Source organism: Akebia trifoliata, chromosome 2 (assembly GCF_017979445.1).
Source record: "Akebia trifoliata isolate Shusen 1 chromosome 2, ASM1797944v1, whole genome shotgun sequence".
NCBI lineage: Eukaryota > Viridiplantae > Streptophyta > Magnoliopsida > Ranunculales > Lardizabalaceae > Akebia > Akebia trifoliata.
The window spans coordinates 2,662,279-2,686,590 of NC_141376.1; the positions used below are offsets into that span (position 1 = coordinate 2,662,279).

At 35.8% G+C, this 24,312-nt stretch overlaps 2 protein-coding genes, 2 non-coding genes and 2 pseudogenes across 6 annotated transcripts; 2 read left to right on the forward strand and 4 right to left on the reverse strand.

The window, feature by feature from the left end:
• Positions 1-1,497: 1,497 nt before the first annotated feature.
• Positions 1,498-4,233, reverse strand: LOC147408762 (putative amidase At4g34880). Its single transcript, XM_086421638.1, has 5 exons — positions 3,673-4,233; positions 3,193-3,407; positions 2,685-2,927; positions 2,035-2,227; positions 1,498-1,954 (listed from the first exon to the last, which is right to left on the reverse strand). The coding sequence occupies exons 1-5, from the start codon at positions 4,213-4,215 to the stop codon at positions 1,598-1,600; spliced, it is 1,551 nt and encodes a 516-aa protein (XP_086277764.1). The 5' UTR covers positions 4,216-4,233; the 3' UTR covers positions 1,498-1,597.
• Positions 4,234-7,075: 2,842 nt separating this feature from the next.
• On the reverse strand, positions 7,076-7,501 carry LOC147408763 (uncharacterized). Its single transcript, XM_086460246.1, has one exon. It carries the CDS (start codon positions 7,499-7,501, stop codon positions 7,076-7,078), a length of 426 nt encoding a protein of 141 aa, XP_086316372.1.
• Positions 7,502-7,694: 193 nt separating this feature from the next.
• On the reverse strand, positions 7,695-10,578 carry LOC147408764 (putative amidase At4g34880; annotated as a pseudogene). Its single transcript, XR_015171495.1, has 5 exons — positions 10,483-10,578; positions 10,194-10,261; positions 9,632-10,071; positions 8,293-8,507; positions 7,695-8,106 (listed from the first exon to the last, which is right to left on the reverse strand). The product of XR_015171495.1 is annotated as a putative amidase At4g34880 (transcript).
• Positions 10,579-15,356: 4,778 nt separating this feature from the next.
• LOC147408765 (putative amidase At4g34880) lies at positions 15,357-17,979 on the reverse strand (annotated as a pseudogene). Its single transcript, XR_015183342.1, has 5 exons — positions 17,431-17,979; positions 16,950-17,164; positions 16,448-16,690; positions 15,845-15,986; positions 15,357-15,713 (listed from the first exon to the last, which is right to left on the reverse strand). The product of XR_015183342.1 is annotated as a putative amidase At4g34880 (transcript).
• Positions 17,980-20,234: 2,255 nt separating this feature from the next.
• On the forward strand, positions 20,235-20,308 carry TRNAV-AAC (transfer RNA valine (anticodon AAC)). The gene has a single exon. It is a non-coding gene; the product is annotated as a tRNA-Val (tRNA).
• A 3,687-nt stretch (positions 20,309-23,995) lies between these two features.
• TRNAV-AAC (transfer RNA valine (anticodon AAC)) lies at positions 23,996-24,069 on the forward strand. Its single transcript has one exon. It is a non-coding gene; the product is annotated as a tRNA-Val (tRNA).
• Positions 24,070-24,312: the final 243 nt, after the last annotated feature.

The following is a 24,312-nucleotide window of genomic DNA, read 5'->3' on the forward strand; positions in this document are numbered from 1 at the left end:
AAAAACAAAATAAAACATGTGTCCATTATCAACTTGTCTGGAAGATTATCTAAAACGTGGCGCACATGGAGTTAACTGTTGGATTCAGGGATACTAATGGGCCGTACCTAATTGGGCCTCAATCTAGGCCACCAGACAGGTCTGTTCTACTTATCATTGGCCCTAAATTAATTTGGACCTTTACTGGCCCAATAACTTAATAGGCCTTTTTATACAACCCGTACCCGCCCTGTTGCATCCTTATTTATGATATTTCCTTGAAAAATGACCAGTATGTGCAACTTATACAAGGGCACATAGACAAATATTGCTATCCCGTGAGACGTTAGCAACCCAATCCTTCTGTTAGGGGTATTGTTTCCACTCTCAAGTCTCAATCCTCATTCTAGCGCTTTGGGGGCGAATCCTTCTCCAATCCCTGTTCTCAAAATATGAGAACCCACTCCCAAGATGCTGAAAACCCGCTCTTTATAAATATACTCATTCTATCCATTATATTAAGTATATCTTACATAATTATTAATTATGTATGTAGAGGCCAATTTGAGCTTACCTCGATCAACTTTGCAGTTATTTCTCTCAAGATGCTCCTCGTCCCTACCAACACTAGTGTGATACCTACCAATGATTCTCCGACGATCAAGTTAGAATTTTTGAAACGATATTGCTCTTCCCTCTCTTTCCTAATCTCCAAAGATCCAGAAAAAAGATCCCATTGTCATCGATCCACCTCTATTATATATCCCCTCCCCAAAATCAGGGTTTTCCCTCTATTCGAGATTTGATCTTATAAGATCTCACAATCATGGGGATCTTACTCTATAAATGAAATATTCCCTAACGTATTTCATGAATCAAGGGATTCTTCCTAGAATTTCAGATCTTGATGAGAGAGGTAAAGAATTGTACAGAAACTTAGATTCGATCTACCTTGCTATTCATGGCAGACTTTGATCCATGCCCTACTCTTCTATCAGGCTGAGTTGGGCTATTGGCTTGTCCCATGCACCACTTATCCTTCAAGATCTCACCTATCTTCCAATTATTGTTATCTTTGTGACACGTGTAAAGTCTAAACGAGTTATCGAGTTTACCCTCTATAATGTATATCCTCTAAAACAAATATTGCGATGAAATATTAGTGAATATTACAATTAGAAGATAACATGTAACAATGAAATTTTTTTAAATATTACTGTGATTGTATTTTTCAATTCAAAATTTATTTAATAAAATATTTTTATTTTCTTAAAATTTGTAAATTCTATATTTTAAAAGAAGTATTTTTTTTTTCAATAAAGAGGAAGTGGTACTGGAATAATGAAGCAATTGAAGCATACAAAATAAAATAAAAAATTGATATGTGATTATATTATTTATAGATCGACAAAGTCGACTCTGGCAGACTTGATTGATCCAATTATTCATAGTTTGAGTGATCCATTTTTGACAAAATATTAGACTAATCGAAGCGGTTATAACAGCTACACAATTCCCTTAATGTTTCAGTACTAATTAAGTCACATCGCAAGGAACACAGCATGCACAACATAGATGAGTGGATGAATCTTAGGATTCGATATTATTATTCTAAAATTCAAGGTTTGAATGAAGGAGGTTCCCTGATCTTTGTAGCTTGTTCAAAAGCATAAGCAATCTGGATTAACTTTGGTTCTGAACCTCTTAACCCTCCGAAACAGATCCCAAATGGGGTCCCGTCTATTTCATATCCGGCTGGGACGCTAATTCCAGGATATCCCCCAATAGCAAGAACTTGTCTGGCACTATAATCGGGAGTAACCAATGCATCCAACTTATTCTCCAGCATCAACTTCTCAAACCCATCGCTCGATAGTCTCTTCAAATTCAACAAAGCCTTCCTTTCCTTGGTTCCGATCCCATTTGTCTTCTCCGCCTCCAGAAAGGTACCCTGACCATATTCAGCTATCTTTTCCTACAATTGATTGATCATCTAATAAGTTTGGAATGTATGTATTATGTAGTCTTAGGGGTCCAAGATAGGACAGTACATACCTTAGCAGAGTATTTATTGTTGAAGGCTATTACATCCGATAACGATCTCACTGGAGAGGCAACCAGCTCTCTTAGATAAGCATTCAAAGATAGCTTGAATTCAGCCAGCATTGCAATATTTTCGTCACTCCCACTAAGAGTGTCGTTGATGTTGGAGATTTCCAAGTTGTCTACCAAAATTGCACCTATTTTTCTTTTCATGTAGTACAAGGACATCAGTATCAGCATTTCTAAAATTTGAAGTACAATTAAGAGAGACCATTAATTTCTATTTTAGGCTAAGTTGTTCTAAATAAAAATCTATTCTAAGGTTAATTCGGTTATAGGAAAATTGAGATCATTCGAGGTTGGTTCTGTCTGATCTTTTTAAATCTCGTTTGCCAACTACGTGGGTTCTATAATTTTTTTACCTCACTGACATGGTTTTTGGCTCTAAAACTGGTTCAACTCTTGATTTTCATAAAATATTTAAAAAACACAAACACATGCACAAATTAATACAAAGAAAAAGAACATTAGAAGGGCCCTTCCTTTTTCCAAATTCAAAAACACAAAACTAGTTTAATGTTGCCCCTAAGCATCGAGAACTAATCTTGACTTACACTATGTCACACACGCGCGCATGTGCATGCATTCTTGTTCTATATTACCTTAGGGTACTGATGTGAGCTTTGTAAACTAGAGATTGAAGGGAGCCTTCGAAGTAGTTGAAGAATGGTTTCCTTACAATCCCCAATCTCTTCCCTTTGATTCCATCTGCCTTGAGAAATTGTTTATAGCCATTGATGGGAATGAACTTTGAAGCTGCTCTTGTAGCTTTGGCATCTCTTGAATCAAACCCCACGATCACATCTAATACTTGAACGGCATCCGATACTGTCCTTCCCATGGGCCTGGCAGTCCAACAGTGTATAGTAGTCCATCAAATGATCAGGTAAGAGTGGAAATAACTTGACCCAAGTCAGCCAAAATCAGGATCTATAGGTGAGGCTTGAATTTGAATACTACATTTGGGAAGGAGTGCGGTCAATAAAATTTGATGACTATCCACACCCTAGTCCTCGACACCATTTCTAAATCCATCATTTGGTGTGTAATAAAAAGAAAGTGGGTGGACATAAAAGTTATCAAAAAATTATAATAGAAAGAGATCTTTACCCTATGGTGTCCTGTCTTGGAGTAATAGGGATGACTCCGGCTCGACTGGTTAAACCGACGGTTGGTTTTATTCCCACGACACTATTGAAACTGGAAGGACAGATGATGGACCCATCAGTCTCTGACCCAAGCGACACCATCACCATGTTAGTTGCAACTGTGATTGCTGATCCACTACTCGATCCACATGGAGTACTCGATAGAACATATGGATTCTGTAATCCTCACAACACAAGAACCATTCCAAATTATTCAATTAGCAAGAATGATAGAGATTAGTTATTGATGTTACAGATAATGTGTATAAGATACATTATATTGATGCTATGGTGTATCTTATCACATATCTTGAAGATCTAAATTTACATTAAATTAGGATGCATATACCTTATCTTTATCATCCATAACTTATATCTATGAAGGAACAACGACAACGTAAGTAGGTTGAAGTAGAAGAGTAAGGACTCCGAATTAACTCACTTTGCTTTGACCTCCTCTGGCACTCCAACCAGCTTGGGGCGTTCGGTAACCTGACCACTCGCTAAGGCTTGCTTTCCCAAGTATGACTGCTCCTGCCCTTCTCAACCTCTTCACAACACCTGCATCACGTGGTACAATAGATCCGAGTAGTGCATATGAGCCAGCGGTCGTGTTAAGCTTGTCTTTAGTAGCGATATTGTCTTTTAGCATAATTGGGATTCCATGAAGTCCTGAGAAGGACCCAGGATTCTTCTCTCGTCTCTCTTTGTCGGCGGCGTCAGCTTGTTCAAAAACATCAGGATTCACCTCAATCACACCATGGACAATTGGGTTGAGTTTACGGATCTGTTTGAGATAGAATTTAACAAGTTGTCTCGATGTTAGCTTGTTTTCCTTGAAAGCGTGTTGGATGTCATCTATATTGGCTTTTTTGATTGAGAAACCCTGGCATGTCACATTGGTGTTGAGGCCAGAGATTAATACCAAAAGTACTACTACATATGAGAGGAAGAGAGAGAGAGGAAGTGAGTGGTAGACGGCCATAGCGAACCTTATCAAATTGAAACAGAGAGTTTGTTTAATTATATAGGCCAAGAGGAACAAAGTTTCCACAAGGTAATCATAATAGGGGCCAAACAAAAAAGTGGGTACTTTTGACTCAGCTTCTCAAGCTTCGCATTGTTGAGAAAAATATCTTCAATTAAAACCAAAAAAAAAAAAAAACAAAAAACAAAAGTCATCAGTGAATTATATTATAGCTATAATTTTCCTGGACCAGGAGTACATCTTAGTCGAAAACAGGGCCCTTCCACTTTAGAAAAAACAAAATAAGTGGAAACATGTGTCCATAATCAACTTGTCTGGAAGATTCTCTACAACGTGGTACACATGGCGTAAACTGTTGGATTCAGGAATACTAATCGCCCGGACCTAATTGGGCCTTAAATTCCTAGTCTATGCTCAGCCTGTCCAATGATCGAGTCGATCTAGGCCACCAGACGGATATACTCTACTTATCACTGGCCCTAAAATAATTTGGACCTATACCGGCCCAATAACTTAATAGGCCTTTTTATACAACCCGCACCCGCCCTAAAATTATTCAGGTTGCAGACTTGTTTATGATATTTCCTTGAAAAATGATACTATACGCTACTTATACAAGTGCACATAGACAAATATTGATAGCCCATGAGACCTTAGCGACCCAATCCTTCTGTTAGGGGTATTGTTTCCACTCTTAAAGTCTCAATTCTCATTCTAGTGCTTTGGGAGCGAATCCTTCTCCCATACCCGTTCTCAAAAATATGATAACCCACTCCCAAGATGTTGGAAACCCCCACTCTATAAATATACTCATTCTATCCATCATATTAAGTATTTTTATATCTTACATAGTTATTAATCATGTATGTATAGAGGCAAATTTGAGCTTACCTTGATCTACCATATAGTTATTTCTCCTAAGATGCTTCTCATCCCTGTCAACACCGGTGTGATACTTATCAATGATTCTCCGACGATCAAGTTATAATTTTTGAAATGATGTTGCTCTTCCCTCTCTTTCCTAATCTCCAGAGATCCAAAAAAAATATATATATATCCCCTTCTCCTCGATCCACCTCTATTATATATTCCCTCCCCAAAATCAGGGTTTTCCCTCTATTCAAGATTTGATCTTATAAGATTTCACGATCATGGGGATCTTACTCCATAAATGGAACATTCCCTAACATATTTCATGAATCAATGGATTCTTCTCAGAATTTTCAGATATTGGTGAGCGAAGTAAAGAATTGTACGAAAACTTATATTTGATCTACCCTACTATTCAGGGCAGACTTCCATCCGTGCCCTGCTCTTCTGTCAAACTAAGTTGGGCTAGTGGCTCATCCCATGTACCACTTATCCTTCAAGATCTCACCTATCTTCCAATTCCTATATTTTATGACACTTGTAAGGTCTAAATGAGTTACGGATTTTACCCTGTATAATGTATATCCTCAAGAACAAATATTGCAATGAAATATTAGTGAATATTACAATTAGAAGATGACATATAACAATGAAAATTTTTAAAATATTATTGTGATTGTATTTTTCAATTCAAAAGTTATTTAATAAAATATTATTATTTTCTTAAAATTTGTAAATTCTAAATTTTAAAGGAAGTATGTTTTTTTTTTTTTTTTCAATAAAGAGTAAGTGGTAATGGAATAATTAAGCAAATGAAGCATACAAAAAACAAAAACAAAAACAAAAAATGATATGTGAGTATATTATTTATATATTGCTCTGAAGGCACTCTACATAAAAGAAATAAATAAAAATGCAAGGACATGAAGAAAACATAGGAATTTGCATGGTACTTCAATCTTGAAGTACGTCCAATTTATACCGACTCTAGTATACCTTTTAGTCAAACAATTAAAAAGAAATAATACTCCTAAGAAAGATAACCAGGGTTTACACACTATCAAGTCAAATTATGAAAATCTCATTGAATTTAAACATTGATTTAATAATTTAAGTTTTAAAGGTATTTCAAATTAGAATGAAAATTTCTCAATTAATTTATTAATAAAAAGGGAAGTTGACAATAAAACATCAATTTTGCATGGGCATTTTTCAAATTCTCGATGTAGTGTGATCTTCAATATTAATTTAGAAAATTGGTTTCAACATTTTAGATTAATAGTAGGGGTCTAAGAATGGAGGAGTTAGTCCGAATGACCTTCAGTTATGTATTAATAAAATTAGTTGAAAAACTTTACGAGTGCTGTTTCGTGGTGTAATTGGTTTTCACGTCAGTTTAACACACTGAAGGTCTCCGGTTCGAACCGGCGAAGCCAATTTTTTCCTGCGTTCTTTTTAGCTTTTAAACTCTGGAGGAACTCCTGAAATGCTTCTATAACAATCTTTTTTCCTATCTTGAGTTTATTTGATAATAGCAGATTAAAACTTGATAATAGAATAATATGTTAAAAAAATAAAATCTTTTTGATGCAGAATGGGACTTAATAACAGAATTTCATGGATTCTTGATGCTCGGGGTATTTCCAAAATCCCTTTTCTAGAGCAACCCAAACCAAGTTACAGCTAATTAACACTGTTTCTAATAGTTGGAATGTAATCTAGATTTTCAGTTTAGATGAGTTTTGGTTGAAATTTTCATGTAGTGGTGAAGGAAATAAATACCACAGTTTTCAAAGATCCTATCGATGTAAATTCAGGTCCACTACATAAGTTTTCATTCCTAAACCAACACAAGAGGGGGAGAAAACATTTAAGCAAATTCATAAATCCTCAATTCTTCTTACATCCACTGCATAACAAATTACATAATTTCTTCACAAAAGAAAACACACAAGAAAACAATATATAGGATAACTCTCTGACATACTCAGAGTAGAAAACCAAAGTAGCCCATCAAACTAACAAGTAGAAGAGACACCAAAGCAACCCCAAATTCAAATGATTTCTCCCTTGAACACCCACTATCAAATGGAGTGTTATCTACAAGGGGTTGTTGGTTGCTACCATCCCCAAAAGGTTGGTTCAGTCCTGATAAAGGCTGGTTTTCACCATCTTGAGGATTACTCAGTTGTTGTTGTTGTTGTTGTTGTGGGAAACCCAATTGAGACTGCTGTCCATTACCTTGGTTGCTCATAGGTTGCCCAAAAGGACCATTGCCACCATGAATAGGAGAACCAAAAGGAGGATGAGCAGGAGTTAATCCGGGAGCCCCTACCGATCCACAATTTTGGTTAACAATCGGGCTGTTGCTCGCCTTCCATACTAGCCCTCCATCTTTGTCTGTCATCTGCATGTCACCACTATCCAGTAAGACCAACGTCTCCACATGTTGGTCATCATCGACATCTGTATCCCATCCTGACCGGCTTCCAGGTAAGGGGGATGCTAGCCCCCCTCCAACCCCCCAGCGAGCTCAATGCCAAGCTAGAACGGCGTCTCAACAGTGTTAAAGGATGAACTATACTCCTCCCCAACCAGTACCATCAGGCTCCACAAACCATAACAACAAGAAGGACCAAGGTCCATACTCCAGCAAGAAATAGTCGTGTTAAGGTAATATGGAATTAAGTGAGGAGTTCTGAAGCAATTCAACAAAAAGCAAAAAAATTCTGCAAAAGGCAGCAAGATGCATAAATGACAGTTTTCTGTTTTTTTCTTTACCTCATGGTATTGAGATGTTTCTGGTAGATATCTGGTTCTGGTGAAGTAGGCACACCCTTGAAGTAATGCCATAAGTTTCCTATTCTCTTGCCATTGAGTCCATCCACTTTCAGGAATTGTTTGTATCCACCACGGGGAAAATATTGGGCAGATTCCTTTGTCATCTCATCCCGAGGATCATAACCAACAATCACATCCAGTAGACACACCGCATCAGATACTGTCCTCCCGATGGAGCTGTTGAAGAAATTATGGTAATATATCAATTCAGCAAACAAAATTACCACCACCATTGTTTACTCTTATCTTTCCACCAAGAAATTAAAATAAAAAACAATACCTCTGTTTCATCCAATATGATATGTACAATTAGAATTTGAAACTGAGATCATGAACAAAGAAGATGGATAAGTTGCAGCTTACCCAACAGTATCCTGTCGATGGGTAATGGGTATCACTCCGGACCTACTAGTGAGACCTACAGTTGGTTTGATCCCCACAACACAACTTAGGCTACAGGGATTAATGATGGACCTGTTGGTTTCAGTGCCGAGAGAAACTGTCACAAGGTTCGCTGCAACAGAAACTGCAGAACCAGTGCTTGAACCGCCTGGATCTGCGGTTAGAAGGTATGGATTCTGTTCAAATTGAGATCCAAACATGCGTGATATCAGTGTCATCCAAACCTCCCTGAAGTTATTAAAGATTACAGTGTACTAGTGTTCAAGCCTTGAATTAATGAGATAGTCCACCTAAAATTGAAATATAAACATAATCATCATCATTAACATCATTCCGCTATCCTTATTAATCTTCAACTTGTCATTAATGATCCTTCCATTGGTGTTGTCAGTGGTCCTTTTTTGTACATGCTCATATCATCTTGGCCTACTTTTTTTCATTTTCTTTTTTCTTTTGGGGCTATTATTAGATTACGTACTCGTTTCTTAAAATTAAAATTGTTACGTTTGTGACTCCCTCTATTCATCTTTGTATCAGTTGTGCTTGCATGGAAATATCAACCAATAAGAACAGTCCATTTGGATCAGTAATTCCAATTAAAAAGGATAAGCATTGAAAGAGTCCGAGTTACCATGTTGCAACAAACCAAATTGCACAATCCAAATTCGTGTGACATGACATAGGACTTATCTCCCATGAATCGAAGAAGTTGGGAAGTTACAAACTGAAAAAGGGTGATTGTAAGATAAAGAGGAAAAGTCACCATCCCAGATAGAAGAAGTTCTATATAAACAACTGATAAAATCAGTAAGGTACACATTGATTACCAACTACTAAGTTCCACCACAACTACTTTCTGACTAAAGCATCGAAGAGGTGGTTTTGCAGGGACCAACACCTTCGTTCACTATCTGTACTAAGTTCAACTTGGAATTCATGATTCCTGGTGAGTTCAATCAAATGAAACTCAAACAATTATCATCGAAGTCGTGTGGTTAGATCAGGGTCTCACACCAACTATAAAGTATAGCAAACTCGTTTTTAGGTCTCCATGAGGGATTTTAAATTTTTCTGAGAGGAAGTGAGATTGTAACCCTAGTTTTCACGGAAATAATGAAAGGATCTCATCATTGCATGTGAACATAGGCAATCCTGGTGAACCACATAAATTATGAGTAACATTCTCTCTGTATTTCTGATTTCCATTTTATTTTAATTATCATCGCCCGTTTCTCAGACTTATATCCTATATTTTCAACAGAAATAAAAACTAATCAAAAGCAAAATTTAAAGAACTCACTTTCACTGTACAACCTCTCGAGCTCCAGCCATCTGGGATATTGTCGCCCCGGAAGTTGGCCCATTGGGAAAGGCCGACTTTGCCCAAAATGATGGCCCCTCCTTTCTCAACCTGTCGATAACCCCAGCATCACGAGGAAACAATAGAACCGAAAAGCGCAAATGAACCAGAAGTGTGTTGAGTTTGTCCTTGGTGGCAATGTTGTCCTTGAGCAACACAGGAATCCCTCTCATGTAACTTGAGCGACACCCACCAAGGAATTGTCGATCATTGTCAGCCTTCTCGGCAAGTTTCAGGGCATCTGGGTTCACTTCAATTACTGCATGAAGTTTTGGATTCAGTTTTTCAATGGCATTTAGGTAATACTGTACTAGTTGTTTCGATGTGAGCTCATTTTGTTGGAAAGCTAATTGAATCTCACTGATCGTCGCTTCTTCGATCTATAAGTAAAGTAACCAACCCACAACATGGATACAAGACAGTTAAGAACTTAATTAAGAACTTGAATTGGTAGTTTTAAAAAACAGAGAGAAATGGGTGATAAATTTGAGAAAATTTTTACCTTAAATGAAGTTGAAATGTTAGAAATTTCATCAGTTTGACTCATGATTTTCTTCTGAAATATATAATCTGAAATTGTGAATTTGAGATCATCAAAGGCAGTAATTTGCTAATTCATTTGCGGAAGAGGGTACTCCTTTGTTAGGTGTTTCTGAGATTAAATCAACACAAGTATGAATAAAGATTAATAAATGGGAAGAAAAGAGACGGTTTGGTAATTATTTTGGAAGTTTATAATAGAAACGTAAAGGAAGAAAAACAGAAAAGCAAAGACGGTGGTACGTACTTACCCAGTTTGTTTGTTCGTGAAGAGTGTAAGGTTCTTTGGATAAGTGGCCAATCATGGAGTGGTTTCCTTCCCAGTAGCAGTCTAGCAGAGAGAGCGAGAGAGAACCAATCAGATTTACAACCATTTACATTTTTTGGGGGGCCATTCTATTTGCACCCACCCTTCTGTTCGGTGCACCCACTTTCTACTAAACAAACATCCATGGTAACCAAAAAAAAAAAAAATCGGCGTTTTCTTTTTTTTGATAAGTCGGCGTTTTCTTTTTTAAAAACAAGTCTTGTACCTCGGACGATTAAAACAATAACAAAATTTTGAATCTTTTAGAAAGCCACGTTTTTTTTTTAAACAAGTTTTTTTCACATTATTTTCAAAAAAGAAAACTACATTTTTTTTTTTAATGTGTGATTTTATACATAATAGAATTTAGTCATTGATAAATGTAGAAATTTGAGATTTTATGTTATGATTATTAATTTTTTTCAATAATGTATTATTTTTAATGAATGATATATTGATGAGTAATTTTTTTTTTTTTTTTTTGACATTATAACATGTCTAATTATGTTTGAGAACATGTTATATTGTAAACATATAATAAATTAAAATATATATTTTATATATTATTAGATATATATATATTATATATATATATATATATATATGGGTCCCTTTCAGCAACAAACATTTTGACAAACATTTTGGCAAAACATTTTTCAAAACATGGGTTATAGGTTTTGGAATGGGCTGATTTTTGGTGAGGATGATCTCTACGGTGAGGAGATCATCCTCATCAAAAATCAGCCCATTCCAAAACTTCTAGCCCCATGTTAACAGGTTGAAAAATTGTGAACCGTCCATTTTTTGTAAACCATTTTTGATGGGGTTAGAAGTTTTGGAATGGGCTGATTTTTGGTGATGATGATCTATTCCCTATAGAGATCATCCTCACCAAAAATCAACTCATTCCAAAACCTGTAACCCATATTTTCAAAAATGTTTTGCCAAAATGTTTGTCAAAATGTTTGTTGCTGAACATTTCCCTATATATATATAGGGAAATGTTCAGCACCCTAAGTTTTACCACACACTTTAACAAACATTTTTTGTCCTACATGGGTTAGAAGTTTTGGAATGAGCTGATTTTTGGTGAGGATGATCTCTATGATTAGAAGATCATCCTCCCCAAAAATCAGCCCATTCCGAAATGTTTAGCCCCATGTTTACACGTTGAAAAATCGTGAACCGTCCATTTTTTGTAAATCAATTTTGATGGGGTTAGAAGTTTTGGAATGAGCTGATTTTTGGTGAGGATGATCTCTATGGTGAGGAGATCTCCTCACCATAGAGATCATCCTCACCAAAAATCAGCTCATTCCGAAACTTCTAACCCATGTAAGACAAAACGCGTTTGTTAAAGTGTGTGGTAAAACTTAGGGTGCCGAACGGGACCCATATATATATATATAGAGAGAGAGAGAGAGAACGGTTCAGCAGCCCTAAAGTTTGCCAAGTTTGGTGCCAAACATTTTTCAAAATATGGGTTAGAAGCTTTGGAATGAGCTGATTTTTTGTGAGAATGATCTCTATGATGAGGAGATCATCCTCACCAAAAATCAGCCTATTCCAAAACTTCTAGCTCCATCAAAAGTGAGTTACAAAAATTGGACGGTCCACGATTCTTCAACTTGTAAACTAGGGTTAAAAGTTTCAAAATGAGCTGATTTTTTGTGAGGATGACCTCTTCACCGTAGATCATCCTTACAAAAAATCAGCCTATTCCAAAACTTCTAACCCCATCAAAAGTGATTTACAAAAAATGTTTGGCACCAAACTTGGCAAACTTTAGGGCTGCCGAACCGCTCACATATATATATATATGGGAAATGTTCAGCACCCTAAGTTTTACCACACACTTTAACAAATGTTTTTTGTCCTACATGGGTTAGAAGTTTTGGAATGGGCTGATTTTTGGTGAGGATGATCTCTATGATTAGAAAATCATCCTCCCCAAAAATCAGCCCATTCTGAAATGTTTAGCCCCATGTTTACTCGTTGAAAAATCGTGGACCGTCCATTTTTTGGAAACCATTTTTGATAGTGTTAGAAGTTTTGGAATGAGCTGATTTTTGGTGAGGATGATCTCCTCACCATAGAGATCATCCTCACCAAAAATCAGCCCATTCCAAAACTTCTAACCCATGTAAGACAAAACATGTTTGTTAAAGTGTGTGGTAAAGCTTAGGGTGCTGAACGGGACCCATATATATATATATATATATATATATATGGGTAGCGTTATTTGGCCAACAGTTTGGCAAACATTTTGGCAAACACATTTTTCAAAACATGGGTTAGAGGTCTTGGAATGGGCTGATTTTTGGTGAGGATGATCTTTACGGTGAGGAGATCATCATCACCAAAAATCAGCCCATTCCAAAACTTCTAACCCCATCAAAAATGGTTTACAAAAAATGGACGGTTCACAATTTTTCAACTTGTAAACTGGGGCTAGAAGTTTTGGAATGAGCTGATTTTTGGTGAGGATGATCTCCTCACCGTAGAGATCATCCTCACCAAAAATCAGCCCATTCCAAGACCTCTAACCCATGTTTTGAAAAAGTGTTTGCCAAACTATTGGCCATTGAACGGGACCCTATATATATATATATATGTGTGTGTGTGTGTGGCTATGCAAAAATCCCACCCCAAAATGTGCTTTAGATGGTGCAATGAGCACAAATGGTGGGTGCAAAATAACTTGACTTTTTTTTTTTTTTTTGTCGGGGGCGGCCAGGGAAGAGGGGTTATAAGGATCAATCTCAATCATATACAACGTACAACCAACGACTATGATTATCAGTTATGACATATCATGTAGGGGTAGGTCTTAATAGTGTCCAACCCAATAGACCCCACTACTCTATCTTCTAGATATATTCATAATATGTATAGTAAAATGAATATTTTTCTTTTCTTTTTTTCTGATAAATAAAATGAATATTTTTCTTTAAAATTTAAATAAAAGAAAAATATAATGTACAAGTAAAATTTACTTCTCATTTATAATAATTATAGGTTGAGTGTATAACTTTAACACATAAAACCTCCAAAAAGGGAGAGATCTTGATTCAAGCTTCTTCCTTGGCCACCCACAGGAATTTACCTTTGCTTATCTGATATGTATGATTTGTGGGGTATTACATGTATCTGGAGGATTTAGGCGAAATATGGTGCTCTAAGAAGCTAGTTGCCTCACCCCTACTAGTTAGGCCTACTAGTCCAAAAACCCCATCATCAAAAGAAAAAAGAAAAAACCCTTAACAAATAAAAAAATATTTGAAAAATATAATTTATTTATAAAAATTGTTGAATTCAACATTTTAATCATTATATTTGGCTTGAGCCTAACCCAAACCCATTAAAGCTGGGTTAGGGCTTAAAGCTGGGTTAGGGCTTAGTTGATTCAGGCTTGATAGAGGTATAGGGTGAGATTGTCAGACTGGTGAGAAAAAAAGTGGAGATGTGATGATCAAGTTCCAAATTACACCTAGTAATTGAATTACATTTATGATAGCTTTTATTTTAATAAAGCAAATAGATTTGTGATTAGTAAATAGTAGGTTAAGCCAAGTTTTGAGCCCAAGTCCTAGAATTAATGCTAATATATTTTAACAATAATAAAGATCAATAAAATAAAATAAAAATAAATAATTATTGAGCGATACTGGCACAGATTGACAGAGTCGACTCTGGCAAACATTGAGTGATCCAATTATTCAAAGTTTGAGAGATCGATTTTTGACAAAATATTAGACTAATTGAAGCGGTTCTAGCAGCTACACAATTCCTTTAATATTTCAATACTAATTAAGTCACATCACACGGAACATAACATACACAACATAGTGTTAGAAAAATAGAACTTGAACTTAAATTGTATTGCTCAGAGGCACGTAGTAATCTACGTTGTCTTATAGACAACAGACGCCCCCACTCCAATTAAACACGAAGATGCAGATGGGTTGCTGGCGAACTTGTCTTCAGGATACAACAGAGCCCAGTTCTAACACAACTGTATATTTCCTCAAAATTTACACTATTTTGAGAAAATCTATCACTCAAAATCTCGGATACACGAATGCCTCTTTTTGTAGAAATTTTTTAAAATTAGTTATATTTTAACAGAATTAATCTCCATAAATATATATATCAATTTTTAAAAATCACACCCATTCATAAATTGTTTTTGAATCTCAATAGGTATGAAACCCATTGGAACCACTAGGCACCTATTCGGATCAAGGAATCCGTTAAGCACCCTTAAGCCCCTTCGACACCTTTCGGTTCGGCCTATCCAAAATTGGACGGTCCTATTAAATATTTAATTTTTCTCTCTCTCTTTTTCTTTCTTTCTTACTTTATATATATATATATATATAATAAATAAAATAAAAAAGAATTATTAAATTTCCATATAGCATGAAGCCATTAGGAGCTCTCAAGGAGAGTCTTTGGAATGAAGAAAGAGTTGAGAATAGGTTCTTATATATAGGTTTAAAAATCCCTCCAAAACATTTTAAAAAGCAATGTGGGATTTATAAAAATTTGAAAAAAAGAGTCAAAAGAACTTTTACAAATTCCAATCCATGTGAAAAGTTATCAACCAATAGAAATACTCTTTTTAAAAAATACTTACTTTTCTTTTAACAGAAAGTACACCAACCATAAAGTAACTTTCAAATATCATTTTAAAATAAACCAAATTAATTTTATTTGAATCAATTTTAAATAAATATTAATCATCATTTATTAACATTTATTTTAACACATAGATGAGTGAATGAATCTTAGGATTCGATATTCTTATTCTAGAATTCAAGGTTTGAAAGAAGGAGATTCCCTGATCTTTGTGGCTTGTTCAAAAGCATAAGCAATCTGGATTAACTTCGGTTCTGAACCTCTTAACCCTCCGAAACAGATCCCAAATGAGGTCCCGTCTATTTCATATCCGGCTGGGACGCTAATTCCAGGATATCCCCCAATAGCAAGAACTTGACTGGCACTAGAATCGGGAGTAATCAATGCATCCAACTTATTCTCCAGCATCAACTTCTCAAACCCATCGCTCGATAGTCTCTTCAAATTCAACAAAGCCTTCCTTTCCTTGGTACCGATCCCATTTGTCTTCTCAGCCTCTAGAAAGGTACGCTGACCATATTCTGCTATCTTTTCCTGCAATTGATTCATCATCTAATAAGTTTTGAATGTATGTATTATTTAGTCTTACGGGTCCAAGATAGGATGGTACATACCTTAGCAGAGTATTTATTGTTGAAGGCTATTACATCCGATTACGATCTCACTTGAGAGGCAACCAGCTCTCTTAGATAAACATTCAAAGATAGCTTGAATTCAGCATGTACTGCAATACGTTCATCACTCCCACTAAGAGTGTCGTTGATGTTGGAGATTTCCAAGTTGTCTACCAAAATTGCACCTATTTTTCTTTTTATAGAGTACGAGGACATCAGTATCACAATTTCTAAAATTTGAAGTACAATAAAGAGAGACCATTAATTTCTATCTTAGGCTTAGTTGTTCCAAATAAAAATCTATTATAAGGTTAATTTGGTTATAGGAAAATTGAGATCATTCGAGGTTGGTTCTGTCAGATCTTTTTAAATCTCATTTGCCAACTACGTGGGTTCTATAACTTTTTATCTCACTGACATGGTTTTTGGCTCTAAAACTGGTTCAACTCTTGATTTTCACAAAAATTTAAAAAACACAAACACATGCACAAATTAATACAAAGAAAAAGAACATTAGAAGGGCCCTTCCTTTTTCCAAATTCAAAAGCACAAAACCAGTTCAACGTTGCCCCTAAGCATCGAGAACTAATCTTGAATTACACCATGTCACACACACACACGCGCGCGCATGCACGCATTCTTGTTCTATATTACCTTAGGGTACTGATGTGAGCTTTGTAAACTAGAGATTGAAGGGACCCTTCGAAGAAGTTGAAGAATGGTTTCCTTACAATCCCCAATCTCTTCCCTTTGATTCCATCTGCCTTGAGAAATTGTTTATAGCCATTGATGGGAATGAACTTTGAAGCTGCTCTTGTAGCTTTGGCATCTCTTGAATCAAACCCCACGATCACATCTAATACTTGAACTGCATCCGATACTGTCCTTCCCATGGGCCTGGCAATCCAACAGTGTATAGTAGTCCCTTAAATGATCAGGTAAGGGTGGAAAAAACTTGACCCAAGTCAGCCAAAATCAGGATCTATAGGTGAGGCTTGAATACTACATTTGGGAAGGAGTGTGGTCAATAAAATTTGATGACTATCCACACCCTAGTCCTAGACACCATTTCTAAATCCATCGTTTGGTGTGTAATAAAAAGAATGTGGGTGAAAATAAAAGTATTCCAAAACATATAATAGAAAGAGATCTTTACCCTATGGTGTCCTGCCTTGGAGTAATAGGGATGACTCCGGATCGACTGGTTAAACCGACGGTTGGTTTTATTCCCACGACACTATTGAAACTGGAAGGACAGATGATGGACCCATCAGTCTCTGACCCCAGCGACACCATCACCATGTTTGTCGCAACTGTGATTGCTGATCCACTACTCGATCCACATGGAGTACTCGATAGAACATATGGATTCTGTAATCCTCACAGCACAAGAACCATTCCAAATTATTCAATTAGCAAAGAATGATATAGATCAGTCATTGATGTTACAGAAAATGTGTATAAGATACAGTATATTGATACTATGGTGTATCTTATCACATAGCTTGAGTATCTACATTTACATTACATTAGGATGCCTATACCTTATCTCTATCATCCATAACTTATATCTACGAAGGAACAGCGACAACGTAAGTAGGTTGAAGCAGAAGATTAAGGACTCCGAATTAACTCACTTTGCTTTGACCACCTCTGGCACTCCAACCAGATTTGGGCGCCCGGTAACCTGACCACTCGCTAAGGCTTGCTTTCCCAAGTATGACTGCTCCTGCCCTTCTCAACCGCTTCACAACACCTGCATCACGTGGTACAATAGATCCGAGTAGTGCATATGAGCCAGCGGTCGTGTTAAGCTTGTCTTTAGTAGCGATATTGTCTTTTAGCATAATTGGGATTCCATGAAGTCCTGAGAAGGAGTCGAACCCAGGATTCTTCTCTCGTCTCTCTTTGTCGGCGGCGTCAGCTTGTTCAAAACCATCAGGATTCACCTCAATCACACCATGGACAATTGGGTTGAGTTTTCGGATCTGTTTGAGATAGAATTTAACAAGTTGTCTCGATGTTAGCTTGTTTTCCTTGAAAGCGTGTTGTATGTCATCTATACTGGCTTCTTTGATTGAGAAACCCTTGCATGTGACATTGGTGTTAAGGCCAGAGATTAATACCAAGAGGAGTACTACATATCAGAGGAAGAGAGAGAGAGGAAGTGAGTGGTAGACGGCCATAGCGAAACCTTATCCAATTGAAACAGAGTTAGTTTAACTATATAGGCCAAGAGGTACAAAGTTTCCACAAGGTAATCATAATAGGGGCCTAACAAAAAAGTGGGTACTTCTGACTCAGCTTCTCAAGCTTCGCATTGTTGAGAAAAATATCTTCAATTAAAACCAAAAAACAAAAAACAAAAAACTAAAGTCATCGGTGAATTATATTATAGCTATAATTTCCTGGATTCTGGGACCGCCAATAACTCGACTGGACCAGCAGTACATCTTAGTAGAAAACAGGGCCCTTCCACTTTAGAAAAAACAAAATAAGTGGAAACATGTGTCCATAATCAACTTGTCTGGAAGATTCTCTACAACGTGGAACACATGGCGTAAACTGTTGGATTCAGGAATACTAATCGCCCGGACCTAATTGGGCCTTAAATTCCTAGTCTATGCTCAGCCTGTCCAATGATCGAGTCGATCTAGGCCACCAGACAGATATACTCTACTTATCACTGGCCCTAAAATAATTTGGACCTATACCGGCCCAATAACTTAATAGGCCTTTTTATACAACCCGCACCCGCCCTAAAATTATTCAGGTTGCATCCTTGTTTATGATATTTCCTTGAAAAATGATACTATACGCTACTTATACAAGTGCACATAGACAAATATTGATAGCCCATGAGACCTTAGCGACCCAATCCTTCTGTTAGGGGTATTGTTTCCACTCTTAAGTCTCAATTCTCATTCTAGTGCTTTGGGAGCGAATCCTTCTCCCATACCCGTTCTCAAAAATATGATAACCCACTCCCAAGATGTTGGAAACCCCCACTCTATAAATATACTCATTCTATCCATCATATTAAGTATTTTTATATCTTACATAATTATTAATCATGTATGTATAGAGGCAAATTTGAGCTTACCTTGATCTACTATATAGTTATTTCTCCTAAGATGCTTCTCATCCCTGCCAACACCAGTGTGATACTTATCAATGATTCTCCGACGATCAAGTTATAATTTTTGAAATGATGTTGCTCTTCCCTCTCTTTCCTAATCTCCAGAGATCAAAAAAAATATATATATATCCCCTTCTCCTCGATCCACCTCTATTATATATTCCCTCCCCAAAATCAGGGTTTTCCCTCTATTCAAGATTTGATCTTATAAGATTTCACGATCATGGGGATCTTACTCCATAAATGAAACATTCCCTAACATATTTCATGAATCAATGGATTCTTCTCAGAATTTTCAGATATTGGTGAGCGAAGTAAAGAATTGTACGAAAACTTATATTTGATCTACCCTACTATTCAGGGCAGACTTCCATCCGTGTCCTGCTCTTCTGTCAAACTAAGTTGGGCTATTGGCTCATCCCATGTACCACTTATCCTTCAAGATCTCACCTATCTTCCAATTCCTATTATCTTTATGACACTTGTAAGGTCTAAATGAGTTACGGATTTTACCCTGTATAATGTATAGCCTAAGAACAAATATTGCAATGAAATATTAGTGAATATTACAATTAGAAGATGACATATAACAATGAAAAATTTTAAAATATTATTGTGATTGTATTTTTCAATTCAAAAGTTATTTAATAAAATATTATTATTTTCTTAAAATTTGTAAATTCTAAATTTTAAAGGAAGTATGTTTTTTTTTTCCAATAAAGAGTAAGTGGTAATGGAATAATTAAGCAAATGAAGCATACAAAAAACAAAAACAAAAACAAAAAATGATATGTGAGTATATTATTTATATATCGCTCTGAAGGCACTCTACATAAAAGAAATAAATAAAAATGCAAGGACATGAAGAAAACATAGGAATTTGCATGGTACTTCAATCTTGAAGTACGTCCAATTTATACTGACTCTAGTATACCTTTTAATCAAACAATTAAAAAGAAATAATACTCCTAAGAAAGATAACCGGGGTTTACACACTATCAAGTCAAATTATGAAAATCTCATTGAATTTAAACATTGATTTAATAATTTAAGATTTAAAGGTATTTCAAATTAGAATGAAAATTTCTCAATTAATTTATTAATAAAAAGGGAAGTTGACAATAAAACATCAATTTTGCATGGGCATTTTTCAAATTCTCGATGTAGTGTGATCTTCAATATTAATTTAGAAAATTGGTTTCAACATTTTAGATTAATAGTAGGGGTCTAAGAATGGAGGAGTTAGTCCGAATGACCTTCAGTTATGTATTAATAAAATTAGTTGAAAAACTTTACGAGTGTGGTTTCGTGGTGTAGTTGGTTATCACGTCAGTCTAACACACTGAAGGTCTCCGGTTCGAACCCGGGCGAAGCCAGGGAGGAGGGGTTATAAGGATCAATCTCAATCATATACAACGTACAACCAACGACTATGATTATCAGTTATGACATATCATGTAGGGGTAGGTCTTAATAGTGTCCAACCTAGGGGTGTCAATGGATAGTCGAAATCCGAATTCGAATTCGAAAAATCGGATATTATCCGAAATTTTCGGATATCGGATTCGGATTCGGATGTCAGTTTAACATTCGAATGAGTTTCGGATACGAATTCGGATATTGCGATATCTGATTCGATAATATCCGCTCCAATAAGAATATATATATTATGTATTTATGTTTTACAACAAAACTTTAACACATGTATATATGGTACTGTGTATTTCTGTTTTATAACAAAACTTACCTTATAAAATATCTTCTTCTCTCAACCTCAATCTGAAACGCAAAACCAGTCGAACGGTAATGGAGGTTTGGACTGTGCGAGGCTGCGAACTCCATAACCCACAGTCTTCTCCGGCCGGCGAGCATCCAGGTACGTAGATACTCTCTCTCTCTCTCGGTAAAACCTATTTTCTCGACTTGTGCGAGCTTCATTACCGTCGTCTTCTCCGACTAACGAGCATCCAAGGATACTCTCTCTCTCTCTCTCTCTCAAACATAGTAAAATCCTCTTTTACTCTCACACGAAAAGGGAAATTCCATTTGTAGGATTTTTATCGGATCGGATATTATCGGATATCCGATATAATTTTCAAGTTCGGATTCGAATGTTTGGTAGTGCTATCCGATCGGATTCGAATTCGAATTCGGATATCATTCTTTTTTTTCGGATTTGAATTCGGATATAGCAATATCCGATCGGATACCTATCCGTTGACAGCCCTAGTCCAACCCAGTAGACCCCACTACTCTATCTTCTAGATATATTCATAATATGTATAGTAAACTGAATATTTTTTTTTTTTTGATAAATAAAATGAATATTTTTCTTTAAAATTAAATAAAAGAAAAATATAATGTACAAGTAAAAATTTACTTCTCATTTATAATAATTATAGGTTGAGTGTATAACTTTAACACATAAAACCTCCAAAAAGGGAGAGATCTTGATTCAAGCTTCTTCCTAGGCCACCCATAGGAATTTACCTTTGCTTATCTGATATGTATGATTTGTGGGGTATTACACGTATCTGGAGGATTTAGGTGAAATATGGTGCTCTAAGAAGCTAGTTGCCTCATCCCTACTAGTTAGGCCTACTAGTCCCCCATCATCAAAAGAAAAAAGAAAAAACCCTTAACAAATAAAAAAAAAAAAATATATTTATAAAAAAATTGAATTCAAATTTTAAATCATTATATTTAGTAGAAAAACAGGGCCCTTCCTCTTTAGAAAAAACAAAATAAGTGGAAACATTAAACATGTGTCCATTATCAACCTGTCTGGAAGATTCTCTAGAACGTGGCACACATGGCGTACACTGTTAGATTAAAGGATACTAATGGGCCGGAACTAATTGGGCCTTAAATCCTAGTCTATTCTCAGCCTGTCAAATGATCGAGTCGATCTAGGCCACCAGACGGGTCTACTCTACTTATCATGGGCCCTAAAATAATTTGGACCTATATCAGCCCAATAACTTAATAGGCTTTTTAATACAACCCGTTCCCGCCCTAAAATAATTCAGGTTGCATCCTTATTTATGATATTTCCTTGAAAAATGATAGTATATGCAACTTATACAAGTGCACATGGACAAATATTGGTAGCCCATGAGACCCTAGCGACCCAATCCTTCTCCTAGGGGTATTGTTTCTGCTCTCAAGTCTCAATCCTCATTCTAGTGCTTTGGGAGCGAATCGTTCTCCAATTCCCGTTCTCAAAATACGAGAACCCACTCCCAAGATGTTGGAAACCCGCTCTTTATAAATATTCTCATTCTATCCATTATATTAAGTATCTTTATATCTTACATGGTTATTAATCATGTATGTATAAGCAAATTTGAGCTTACCTTGATCTACTCTACAGTTCTTTCTCCTAAGATTCTTCTCGTCCCTGCCAGCACTAGTGTGGTACTTGTCCATAGTTCTCTAATGATCAAATTAGAATTTTTTAAAAGTTGTTGCTCTTCCCTCTCTTTCCTAATCTTCAGAGATCCAAAAAATGATCTCCTTCTCCTCAATTCACCTCTATTATATATCCCCTCTCAAAAATCAGGGTTTCCCTCTATTCAAGATTTGATCTTGTAAGATTTCATGATCATAGGGATCTTACTCCATAAATGGAATATTCCCTAGCGTATTTCATGAATCAATTAATTCTTCTCAAAATTTTCGGATCTTGGTGAGTGAGGTAAAGAATTATACGGAAACTTATATTTGATCTACCCTGTTATTGAAGGCAGACTTCAATTCGTGTCCTGCTATTCTATCAGGCTGAGTTAGGCTATTGGCTCGTCTCATGTACCACTTATCCTTCAAGAACTCACCTTTCTTCCAATTCCTGTTATCTTTGTGACTCGTGTAAGGTTTAAATGAGTTATCGATCTTGCCCTCTATAATGTATATCCTCAAAAACAAATATCGCAATGAAATATTAGTGAATATTACAATTAGAAGATGACATGTAACAACGAAAAATTTTAAAATATTGAAGAGTAAGTGGTAATGGAATAACTAAGCAAATGTAGCAAAAAAATAGAATTATATGTGAGTATATTACTTATATTTCACTCAGAAGGCACTCTACACCTTAAGATATTTTTAAATTTAGCAAGTCATACACTCCTCTATTCCCGCTCCACGCTTTGGTTAATAAGGGCAAAACTACTTTGATGAAATAGTGGTAGCAAAATCGATTAAAAAATGATATAAAAGAAATAAATAAAAATGCAAGGACATAAAGAAAACATAGGAATTTACGTGGCACTTCAAGATTGAGGTACTTACCAATTCAGGTATACCCTTTAATCAAACAATTAAAAAGAAATAATACTCCTAAGAAACATAACTGGGGTTTACACACTCTTAAGTCAAATTATGAAAATCTGATTTAATTTAAACTTTGATTTAATAATTTAAGTTTTAAAGGATATTTCAAATTAGAATGAAAATTTCTCAATTAATTCATTAATAAAAAGGGAAGTTGACGATAAAACATCAATTTTGCATGGGCATTATTTAAAGGGGGTGGTTCAAGGGCCATATGTAAAAACATATGAAAAAACGATGGTTTTTCAAAATATGGGTTAGAGGTTTTGGATTGAACTGATTTTTTGCAAGGATGGCCACTGTGATGAGAAGATCATCCTCACAAAAAATCAGCTCAATCAGAAACTTCTAAATCCAACAAAAGTGATTTACAAATTATTGAAAAAAATTGGTAAAAAATCGACGGTCTACATTCTAAATCACTTTTAACGGGGTTAGAAGTTTCAGATTGGACTGATTTTTTTTTTTTTTCCGGATGATCTTCCCATCATAGAGATCATCCTCGCAAAAAATCAGTTCAATCCGAAATTTCTAACTCATATTTTGAAAATTTATTAATGTTACATTGTTTTTACATATGTCCCTTGAACCTGACCCTTATTTAAATTCTCGATGTAGTGTGGTCTTCAATATTAATTTAGAAAATTGGTTTCAACATTTTAGATTAACGGTAGGAATGACCTTCAGGTATGTATTAATAATAGTAGTTGAACCATCTGACAAAGTGTGGTTTCGTGGTGTAGTTGGTTATCACGTCAGTCTAACACACTGAAGGTCTCCGGTTCGAACCCGGGCGAAGCCAATTTTTTTCCACCTTTCTTTTTAGTTTTTTGAACTCTGGAGGAACTCCTGAAATGCTTCTATAACAATCTTTTTTCCTATCTTGAGTTTATTTGATAATAGCAGATTAAAACTTGATAATAGAATAATATGTTTAAAAAAAAAAAAATCTTTTTGATGCAGAATGGGACTTAATAACAGAATTTCATGGATTGTTGATGCTCTAGGTATTTCCAAAATCCCTTTTATAGAGCAACCCAAACCA

Excerpts from the sequence above, each read along its gene's own strand:
- LOC147408763 (XM_086460246.1), bottom strand. The coding sequence starts at position 7,501 with ATGCAGATGACAGACAAAGATGGAGGGCTAGTATGGAAGGCGAGCAAC.
- LOC147408762 (XM_086421638.1), bottom strand. The coding sequence starts at position 4,215 with ATGGCCGTCTACCACTCACTTCCTCTCTCTCTCTTCCTCTCATATGTA. Across the intron at positions 3,408-3,672 it reads CCAGAGGAGGTCAAAGCAAA|AATCCATATGTTCTATCGAG; the intron begins GTGAGTTAATTC and ends TGAGGATTACAG. Across the intron at positions 2,928-3,192 it reads CCAAGACAGGACACCATAGG|GCCCATGGGAAGGACAGTAT; the intron begins GTAAAGATCTCT and ends TTGGACTGCCAG.